Source organism: Marmota monax, unplaced genomic scaffold (assembly GCF_021218885.2).
Source record: "Marmota monax isolate L192 unplaced genomic scaffold, Marmota_monax_Labrador192_F-V1.1 WCK01_AAM20220418_F8-fsc00125, whole genome shotgun sequence".
NCBI classification, from domain to species: Eukaryota; Metazoa; Chordata; class Mammalia; order Rodentia; family Sciuridae; genus Marmota; species Marmota monax.
In genome coordinates this window covers 2,645,916-2,656,987 of record NW_026695235.1, presented here as the reverse complement: position 1 = coordinate 2,656,987, position 11,072 = coordinate 2,645,916, and the positions used below count along the sequence as shown (strand labels likewise).

At 45.2% G+C, this 11,072-nt stretch overlaps 1 protein-coding gene across 3 annotated transcripts in view; it reads left to right on the top strand.

Moving 5' to 3' along the window:
• Window positions 1-534: 534 nt before the first annotated feature.
• Urb1 (URB1 ribosome biogenesis homolog) overlaps window positions 535-11,072 on the top strand; it is a 69,202-nt gene continuing 58,664 nt past the window's right edge. For 2 of the 3 annotated variants that reach the window (XM_058577236.1, XM_046439091.2), the window contains exons 1-4: window positions 535-783; window positions 4,523-4,662; window positions 5,590-5,741; window positions 6,825-6,957. In XM_058577236.1, the coding sequence (XP_058433219.1) occupies window positions 642-783; window positions 4,523-4,662; window positions 5,590-5,741; window positions 6,825-6,957 (567 nt within the window). In that variant the 5' untranslated portion in view covers window positions 535-641. Of the gene's footprint in view, window positions 784-4,522; window positions 4,663-4,686; window positions 4,796-5,589; window positions 5,742-6,824; window positions 6,958-11,072 lie in introns of those variants that run through there. The other variant, XM_046439092.2, reaches the window with a different exon arrangement.

Here is an 11,072-nt window from a genome sequence, read left to right as displayed (position 1 = left end):
CCTGGGTCCTGGTTCCCGAGGAAGGATTTCCCAGCAGCAAGCCCGCCTGGCATCTAACCCGGGAAAATCCACCCTGGCCAACCCGCGGGACCCCCAACTGGCAAAGTATAGAATCCCAGTGCGCGCAAGGCAAGTGCTTTAAGCGTCATCTTTAGGGCGCCCTCAAGTCAAGAGCTGAACTCGTGCTGCTGGGACGCGCGGAGGCAGGTGTCGCAGCGGTCCCGAAGGACCTGGGAGGTCTTTCTGTTAGGCAACGGGAGAGCGCCGCCCGGGGCCAAAGGAGGGCCCCAGTAGGCCCTAACCCGCCACAGCCGGGCGGGGTGTCGTGGCCTGCGGGCCTGCCTCCAGCCCCAAGCCAGCCCACTGCGACCTCAGGTACCAACGAAACCCGGGCTCTGGCTAACGGCCTGCCCCGGCCCCTTAGCGAGCCCCGCCCCTCAGCAAGCTCCTCCCACTGACCCGGCTCTCTCCCCCTTACCACGCCCCTTCCGCTGATCTCCCATTCCGGGCCCCGCCTCTTCCGCTAGCCCCGCCCCGTCCCTCTCACGTGTGGGTTCTGGAGCGTGTCTGTTTTCTGCTGGAGTCCTCTCGCCTGGAGGCCTGAGGTGCGTGCTTTCCGTCGCACCGGTACCGTCTCGGCCATGGGGGTCTCCAAGAGGAAAGCCTCAGGCGGCCAGGGCGGCGCGGCTTCCGCTGCGGGAGCAGCCAAGCGGGCCCGCACTGAAGAGCTCACGGGCGTGCAGTTCAAGACTCGGCTGAGGGATCCGCAGGGCGCGGGGCCGGGTGAGTGCCGGGCGGCAGGCCCCGGGCAGCGAGCGCGTGCTTGCGAGGTGGCCTTCCTGCCACTGTCTAGACACGGCCAGACACAGCCTGCCGTTTCTGCGGGTCACTGAGGGTCAGAGCCAAGCTTCTGGTTTTGAAGGACACTGAGACTCCTGTGACTGTGCGTCCAGGGTCCCCGGCGGGCCAGAGCAGCTCCAGGACTGAGTGCTGCATTTCATTGCCCTGGGCTGTCAGCGACAACAAGGGCGCTGCCTCACTTGGTTTTGACAGTTTCTTGCTGTTGCCCATTTCCCTTGCCTGGGCAGAACCATCAGCCAACTCTAAAATCTCCTTGTTTCAATTATCAGGAAAGTAAATCAAGCATCCCCATTCACACACAGAAAATGTTTATAGGGTTTCTACTTGGTTCAGGCCAGTTCAGTAAGACAGTTTGGTATTTCCTTGGGCCGTTAGCGCCATTTTCAATGCCTGTGATCCTTCAACACTTAGGATGACCTGATAACACATGTGCAAGCTATGAGAAACCACCATAACTACTTGTCAGTTGCCAGGATTGGGTCAGTGACTGAGATGGAGCACATTCTGTAACTTAATCTTACTGTTTGTAAAGTGTAACCACACTTAACAACTACTTGCAATTCTTTAGAAAGTATGGAGGTTAGGAAGAAAGAAACACAATTGAATGTGTTGCCAAGTGGAAACAGTGGTGGTATTTCTTCCACATTAAAGAAATTACTAAATCTATGGTCAGCATATCCTCAACTTCTAATTTTTCTCCTATGGATTCTGTTTTTAAACTTTTGATGCCTGCCAGGAACACATACTAATACATTTCATTCATTTAGCCTTTCAGTTTTTTATTAGGGTCCAGTGTTTGTTAGGGTTGAGATAAAATGGTGGTGAATAAAAATCTGCCATAGGCCTTGCCATTGTGGGTCTTACAGTCAAGTGAGAAAGCAGATAATCAATAAAATCACATATATATAATTCCAAAGGAGCCATGCATGGTGTCTGAGGGTACCTAATGGCCTTGGAACTAATTTGTGAGATGGAAGAAGATTCCTCCAAGGACATGGCTTTTCAAAAGGGCTATAGAAGGGGACAGAAACAAGAGCCCTTCTGGCACAAGATGTGTTTAGCTACTATATCCATATTTTATTGTCTGGCTCAGAGAGTACCATGTCATTCATGAGCTGCATCAATTGAGCAGGTGTCAGAAGACAACTGGATTGACAGGTGATGGTTGTAAAGGAAGTAGCTGAAAGATACTGCAAAGCTGAAAGTCAGTGGGTGAAAGCATGAATCCCTTGTGCAAAACTGCTTTAGATTTATGTTTGAATCTAGTCTCTTCCTTTGATTCTCTCCTCCCCTTTTTGATATGCTTTCAGCTTCCTCTGAGAGAATTTCTGGAAGATCAGGGAAGTAGAATTGAAGGATGCATATTGGAGGATTTTCTTTCCATATAGGCTTGAGGGACAATTTCTATTTATACTTCTTTCGCATGGTACAGGAAAAAGCTGCAGGTGATTGGTAAAGGGTGCTCAGTGGATCATCAGGGATGATCCTAGATCAAGAAGTGTTCTGCTTCAAGCCAGTTCCTTGGAAAGTTTGTGCCCCATATTTCACTGCTGATAGAAAAGATCATACTGAAATACGAGTACACAAAAGATTAAACTTTGGAGCTCTCTAGCCTCACATTGCTTCTGTGTTCTCTATACATTAAAGATAGTTCTGATCATTTGGATGTTCCTAGCCGAACCCTCCTTGTGCCTCATTCCAACCCCCGGCCTTGGCAGCTCTCCTTCTGAGTGGCCCTGGAGTCCATCAGTTCCCCTCTTTCTCCACCATCATTCTAGTCCAGGCACCTTCAGTACCTATTGGACTGTGGCTAAAGCTGCCCAGGGTTGGTCTCTTTTCTACCCTCGATTCCCTACAGCCCTTTCTACATGCAGGAGGTAAATGATGTTTTAGAATTTCAAATCTGATGTTGTCACTCCTCTCATGGCTTCCTTCTGTGGCATCTCACTGTTCTTAGGGTAAAATCCAGACTCATTACTGGTACCTCAACTACCCTTGCTTTCTTCTCTGCCTTCATCTCAGGCCACGCTCACTCACCTACTCATCTACTTGCCTAGCATCAGTATTCTCCAGCCTCAGGGCCTTTGCATGTCCTTATCCTGGAACACTAACTTCCAATGCATTTTTGCCATTATCAGGTTAAGCATTACTGCTTCAGGGAAAACCTTCCCAGCCCTCAACTCTAAATCATGTTCCCCAGTTATAACCTCATTATACCTTGATTTTTGCTTCATTGCACTTAAGTATAACATGACTATTTAAGTGATTGTGGTAGGTAGTTAATAAACATTCATGGAATGAAAGTTGGTCTCTGCTACTGCATTGTATGTACATGTGAGTAGAGGCCATTTCCAGGTTGTTCACCAGCACTTCCCAGGCACCCACTGTAATGCCCAGTGCATGTGGTGGGTGCTCAGTAGATGGTAAATAGAAAGGTGAGCTCAGAGATGGCAGGTGTAATAGATCAGCAGTTTCAACTCTTGAATAGCCTATACTGTCTGGAGTTTTATGTTAGAGTTTGGCAAATGATTCCTTAAAAAAGAATGAATATTACTACTGTTCTTTCTGAATATAGTAGCAGCCCTTGCTGTCTCTTGCATTCTTGCATTTTCTTAAAGGAGAGGGATAGGGTCAATTCCAGATACCTGAGGATTGAGCTCATGTGACCCTTAAAGGGAATTTTTAGGGTGAATTTATAGAGAAATATGCAAGTAGGAGTCATACCTCTTGGCTTTTGAAGAGCAATAAGGCCCACTGCAGTTCCTGGTGCTGGCAGTGGCCCAGGCTCTGTACACTGTATACTCCATCCCACATAAAGCAGCACAGGTCAGCTGTAGCTTTTGAAGGAAGAACATGGTTTTGGGAGCAAGACTGCCTGGATTTGAGGTCTTGTTCTGCCACTTCTTAGTTAAGTACCCTTGGCCAGGGCCTCAGTTTTTTCATCTTTAAAATGGTTCTAGTTCATGGGGTGAAGGGTCATGGTGAGAATGAAGTGGCATGACATAGAGCTCATAGGTTGCCATCTGTTAGGTGAGGAAATGAAAGCTAGGAGGCCCAGGTGAGAGTGCTGGCTGGAGCCAGGATTGAAACCTGTGCATTCTGTAAGCTCACAGCTTGTTTATTCCTGTACTGCCTTCATTCATCAAGTGTTTTTGTAATGTCCATATGGATCATCTACTGGAGCAGTTGAAATAAAGTACATGGCTTAAACTGCAATTATTTATTTTCTCACAGCCTGGACCCTGAAAGCTGAGATTGAGGTGCCAGGATGGTTGTTTCTGATGATGATTCCTCCTGGATTGTAGTCAGTTGCCTTCTTTTTGGGTCCTCCTGTGGTCATCACATGTAGAGAGAGCCTTCTGATATCTCTTACTTTTCTTACAAGGACACCAATCCTGTGGGATGAAGGCCTCAATCCCATGACCTCATTTAATCTTAATTACCTCCTGAAAGGCTCCATCTCCAAATACAATCTAGTAGGAGGACCACATTATGTGAATTTGGGCGGGGGGAACAGTTCAGTCCATAACATTTCCAGTGGCTTCTCTGGCCGTGTAGGTAGGTCATGGGGATCACGACAGGGAAAGCGGTTGCAGTAGTGGCTATGATTGTTTCTGAGGAGACTGTCCTCGCTGACCTTTGAACATTACTCTTATTTCAGCCTTGGAAGCATTTGTCACTGCTGCCAAGAAGCTACCACAAGAAGACAAGTATGATATTGTAGAAGGGTATATAAAGATATCTGTTGAGTGTGCAGAAGTTTTCCAGCTTCTGAGTGGAGAGAAGCGGCCTGAAAATGAAGTATGTTGTTTCTTACCTGGTTTGATGAAGAGGAAAAAAAAAAGTTAATGATGTTGTGATGTTAAATTTGATGAAATAATGATATAAACATCTCAGACAGTGCCACGTTTCTACAAGAATGATGTTTCTACAGGTTTGTCTTGGTGCTATAGGAATACATTCACTAGTACCTTCATGACCTTTGAAAGCATTTTAGTTGGAATCACTAACTTATTATTAATATTTGGTGAATACTCTCAGAGGTAGGATCACAAACTCTTAATCAGAATGTACCTGACTTATTTTAATATAAGCAAAACAGCTAACCACTGTCTCAGGACATGTGGAATTGGTATTATCTTTTGGTTCCAAAGAGGTTGAAAATTTGAGATATTTATGAATTTGTTGAAGTCTCAAGATTATTGTTATAAAGACGGAACAGAATGTTCTCAAAGTGATGAGGCCCAATCCTTTTTAGAGTTTTCTCTCTTTTTGGGAGGTAGGAGTGGGGGTGGTACCAGGGATTGAACTCAGGGGCACTCTATCACTGAGCCACATCCCCAGCCGTATTTTGTATTTTATTTAGAGAAAGGGTCTCACTGAGTAAAGCTCCTCACAGTTGCTGAGGCTGGCTTTGAACTTGCAGTCCTCTGGCCTCAGGCTCCCAAGCTGCTGGGTGCATGCGCCACTGCACCCAGCTAGAGTTGTTTCTTTTCATGTAATTGTAAGCAAGCCATTTTGTATTTCCAGTCCAGAACCTGGGTCTTCGCAGGTGAGCCTGATAAGCTGCTACCTTTGCCATCTTTGGCTCAGGATCTGAGGAGGCCTGACCCTGCACATTGAAAGTTTCAAGCCTGCAAGTAATTCTGGCTTAGACAAGAGGAGCATGTATGTATAATAGGAAAAGAGATGAGATGATTTATAAGTGTTGTAATTTCTTCTTTGCAGATGCTGTTAATATTTCAAGTTTTTGAGGCCATATTATTGCGGACAGCGAGTGATCTTTCACATTTTCACATTGTGGGCACCAACATTGTGAAAAAGCTAATGAACAACCATATGAAGCTCATCTGTGAGTCCCTGTATGCCTCAGGTTATCGGTAAGTTGCCTATATCTGTGTGGCAAGCAACTAGCCTTTGGGTTTGGTCTGTGTTCAGCTCCCAATGAGTGCATTTGACCTTTACCTTCCCTCATTAAGGAGAGCTGAGCTATTTCTGAGCTGTTGAGGTGGTGCCCTTTGCTCCCCCAGCCCCGCTGCCTTCCTTGCTGTCCCAGGCACAGCCCAGCATGCCTTACGTAGTCTGTTCCTTCTTCACTGACTCTTTTCCCAGGTAGTCTCAGGCTATCTCTGTCTACAGCACTTTGTGGAAATGTTACCTCAGTGGGGCCTTTGTTGACCATCCTATGTCCAGTGGCATACCCGCTGTCCTGCCCCTTCAGCCTGCTTTAGTTTTCTGCATAATGATAAATACCTGTACAGTTGACATAATATTCCACATCTGTCTCTTGACTGCCTTCCTCCACTGGAATGAAAGGTGCATGTGGGCAGGGCCTTGCCTATCTTATAAAATGTCGTTGCCTTCCCCCTAGAACAGTGTGTCGCACATAGTGGGTGTTCACTGAGCCACCAGTTTTGGATAAGTAAGCAGAAAGGCAGCCAGGTGCTCACTTTTAGAGAAAGGTCCTGTGTTCCAGACATGGGCTGCAATGTGGTATCTTGGTCACATGATAGTTTACTTGAGAAATAAATTTTCACCTTTGTTTTTTTCTTTCTTTCCTTTTTTTTTTTTTTTTTTGGTGCTGGGGATTGAACTCAGGGGCAACTCTACCACTGAGCCACCTCCCCAGCCCAATTTTGTATTTTATTTAGAGACAGGGTCTCACAGAGTTGCTTAGCACCTCACCATTGCTGAACTCTTTATCCTCCTGCCTCAGGCTCTCAAGCCACTGGGATTACAGGTGTGCACCACTGCGTACGGCTACATCTTTGTTTCTTAATCTAACTCATTCTCAGTTTTTTAGCTTTTGAAGTTTTGTTATACTTGAAGAAAGGAAAGAGCACATCTTCCTCTATTCTGGTTTTGGGATAGCAGATCACACAGCCAGCTGTATGCTTGGCTTCTTCAGGAAGTTGTCTTGTGTTTCTGTCCCCTAACATGCTTGGCTTTCTGTCCCTGTGCAGGTTGGCTCGGGCCTGTCTTAACCTGATGGCTGCCATGGTGAGCCAGGGTCCCGAAGCTGCCAGAGATGTCTGCAGCCATTTTGATTTGAATAAAAAGACCTTGTACACCCTCGTGACTAAGCGGGATTCAAAGGTAAGAACCCAAGGGTTGTGCTCCTCCTCTCTTTGGAGGGCTGTGGTAGTTTATTTTTCCTCCTCTTGTCTCAGTCCCCAAGCACTTAAGAGAAGGCTGTCCTTTGGCAGCAGCCAGCCTCCGTCTGTGAGGAAGGTAGGCTTCACCCTCGCTGATGATGGGGCCAGCTCCTTAGCAGAGCCTAAACAAGTAGGACATCTCAGGAAGCTTCCAGGGCTGTGGGGGAGGGGAAGTTGGCTTGGTGATGCTTTGCTTGTGGCCTGTGAGGATGACTTAGTTCTCAAGTGTCTCCTATTCTAAGCAAATGAGATAACCTCCCAGTCCATCAAGGCTATGAGGTTTCTGAATACCCCAGTCCCCTGTTCCTGTTCTATCCACTTGGGAGAGTACCCTTGGAACTCTAAGCCAGTGACATCCTCAAAGAGGGCTCTTATTTTCCTTTAGTAAGTGACTTGTGCCTCCCAATTTTAATCTTGTTATGGGTAAGGGATGGATGTGCCTGAGAGAATGGGAGTGTGAATGCTTGGTCTTTAGGAGTTCCCCAGTAGCTCTAGCAGTGTCACTTGGTTTGGACAGGCTCTTGAGGAGAAAGCACATTGGGATTTCTGTGATACCTCCTGATGTGCCACCTGTAGTTGTGGCAGTGCCTCTTTCCATTTGCCATGTGGGCTGTCTTGCTGGTGAGGTCAGTGTTGTGCACAGCCCCATGGAACTTTCTTCCACTTCCTGAGCAGGCAGACAAGTATCAACTCCTATCTGCCAAGGTGAGAACCACATTAGAACAATTCTCCTCTGTAACCACATGCTAGCTTGTGCTCTCAGTTTTTCTGGGAATTCTAGCTGGGTGCTATGGCATGCACCTGTAATATCAGTGGCTTGGGAAGCTGAGTCAGGAGGATCATGAGTTCAGAGGCAGCTCAGCAACTTAGCGAGGTCCTAAGCATCTTAGTGAGACCCCCACCTCAAAACAAAATATAAAAAGGGCTGGGTATGTGGCTTAGTGGCTGAGAACCCCAGGGTTCGATCCCTGGTAAAGAAAGAAAGAAAGAGGGGGGGGGGGGAGAGAGAGAGAGAAAGAAAGTAAGTAAGTTTCTGCATTGCTAGGAAATAGACTGAAGGGTTAATAATAATATCAAGTACTTTTATGGCTCTGTGGGATTGGCCTGATGTTGAGGGTTTTACTGAAATTACAAATAAGGTATTCTCTGAGGGAAAAACATCCAGGTCTTAGTGTCTCTTGGATACTGTGCTTTATTAACATGTTGACAAATTCCATTCAGTGAGTAATGGCTTCTGACATTTAAATGCATTTCTCATAAAAAGAATGTGTGTGTTATTTGCACACCAGAGTAGATTTCGCTGTTCTTTGGTCTTGGCTGGCAGGAAGCTTGGCAGTAGTTATCCATCAGGTACCCCTCCCCTTTTCCCTGTCTCTCTTGGCCTTAGCAATCCCAGCCATCTGAGTAAAAAAGAATTAAGTAAGTACCCAGGCCACCCACCAAGAACAGATGATGTGGGAAAATCAGCAAAGGCTTCCCTTCGTGATGATAGTGCATCCAGCTGTTTCATCTCAGGGTCTCAGGGCAGGTCATTTTACCTCTTCAGGATCTCAAAAATGGGAGTTAATGTCAAGTTGAAAGTGTTTTTACCTCTTGTGTAATTTTCTCTATCAGGTATCTTAAGTGTTTTGAATGCTGTAGGAAATGGTGTCTAGACATTTAATTTTTGTCTCAATATAGGGAATCTGAGGGATATTAAAGGAACAAGGAACCCCGTGTTCCAGCTTCAGCCAGCGTCATCCACCTTGCACCATTTGTTGCTCAGCCAGCTTTTCAGTTTGCTTGGCTGTACGTATTATAACAGATGCTGATGTGAATCATAGTTCATCATGAATATTTCAGCATGTACTCTAACAGAAAAAGACATTTTAAAAAACGAAACCACAGTACCATTATTGCACCTATTATCATTAATTATTTCTCACCATCATCTAAAACCCAATTTGTCTTAGAATTTTCCTGACCATCTCAAAATATTTTTATACTTTGCAGTTCAAATTGAGATTCAAACAATATTCACATGTTGTATTTGGTTGATGTGTTCCTCAGGTCCTTTTAAATATCTTTTGAATTTTTGCATTACCCCTCCTTTTTGTTCAGGCCATTTCGTTATTAAAGATGCTGGTAGCAATTTCTGTATTTTAACGAGTGTATTTGAACACCTGGGACAGAATTATTAAAGTCTCCTGAAGAAAGGATCATGGGTATATTCTTTCAGCCAAGAAAAGCATTGTTAAAATCTTGTGCCAGAGAGCAGTTTTGCCAAATATGTTTTAGTCTATTTTAGTGTTTTACAGAACAAGCCCTGAAGGATCCAGGATGTTTGCTTCCTGGAATAACAGCCCTGTGAGGTCACAGGGTAGGAATGAAGAGTAGGCACATGGCCCTCTTTCAGTGGGAGGGGAATGCCTTTGAAGAAGTGCTGGGGATGTAGACAGACCCAGGTGGCTATGTGGGAGTGTGGTGGCAGCCAGCCTGGAGTGGGCAGGTGCTGCATAGTGGGCATTTTCATCTCTCTGCTTCCTCTTCAGGGTTAGCCTCTGAGATTTTGTGTTGTCTGGGATACATAAGATGGGAGCCCTGGTTAATAAATAAGTTCCTTTTCTTTTAGAAATTCATTGCTAGAGGGATTCACAGGAAAATCTAGTACAACTCTGCTGTGACAGAAAGCTCTAGAATGGCTGAAACTGGGACCAGCATTCCAAGGCCCTGTCTCCCAATATTGTTACTTATTTGTCTTTGCGTCCTTTCAGCCTGACATGAAGGCTTCTTGAATCTTGTGGGGGTTTTGAACATTGAGTTGGCAAGTGAAGGCACAGGAGCATGGATAACATCCTTAGGAAATGTAGCTCATTTGCAGCCTTGGTTATCATTGTACCTGGGCTCCATGAGGTAAAAAGACCCACAGACAGTTACCCAGAACAGAAAGGATCATTTGAAGCTCTCTGGAATGAATCAGCATTGGTGTAATAAGATCTTGCTGAAATGCCATGTGCATGGACAGAGATTTAGTAAATAAAACTAATGTGCAAGGCCTTGATCCAGATGTTGAATCCAGGTGTTGATCCAACTATTCTTTTCCCCGGCAGAAGCATATACCCAACAAAGCAAGAAGAAATTGATTAAATACTTGCATAGAAACTGAATTGATATGAAGTGTGCCCCCATGCCCTGAGCAAAAATGAAATGCAAATGCCATGGGAGCTCTGAGAAGAAGGGAGGATTTCATCAAACATAACATAGCACATTGTTCAGTTATTTCTTATTACCCCAGTTCGGGTACTTGCTTAGCAGCTGTCTGACCTTCAGAGAATTTTCCCCTTCTGTAAAATGAGGATGGTAAACATTTCCACTTAAGCTTGTTAAGAGAAATAACTGAGATAATAGATGTGCAGTATCTGACATGGTGACTGGCATATAGTAAGTATTCAGTAAGTGTCATCATCATCCTTATATAACTGCTGCTGCTTCTGTTGCCACCAGGTGAGACATAACTATTTGGAAGGCAGAGAGGACTTAATCTTCCTAGGCATTGAGGGCAATAATTCTCTATAATATTAACTTATTTCTTGTTAGTGAATTAAGGCACTTTGGAGTAATGGATGAGGGAGAAAATTTCTACTTTAAGCACACTTACCAATTCTAACAAAAGACCTGCATGGCAATGTATCCTTGCCTGCTTGGATGTAGAACAGGCTTGATGAGATATGACTTTGCTTTAATGACATTGGGACGGGAAACCGCTTAGCTGGTCCTACTGACTTCCTTGGAAATTCTGGCTGCCAGTCATATCCTTTGGTGTCTGCTGCCTTAGGTGATGGCTGAGACCTGAGGGACAGAGTGAGCTACGATCCTGGGAAGCCCATGCAGGGTTTGTAACATGAAGCATCTGTGCTTTGATTTGTGCTGAGTTCATACCTTATTTATAATATCTAATAAAGACCAGACATCACCTTGGCTTCTCATCAAAAACAGCACCAGTCTTTCTATAATCACTAGATTTTCAAAAACATAGGTGGGTTATCTTTATTGGCAAACATGGAAAACATGGATCTT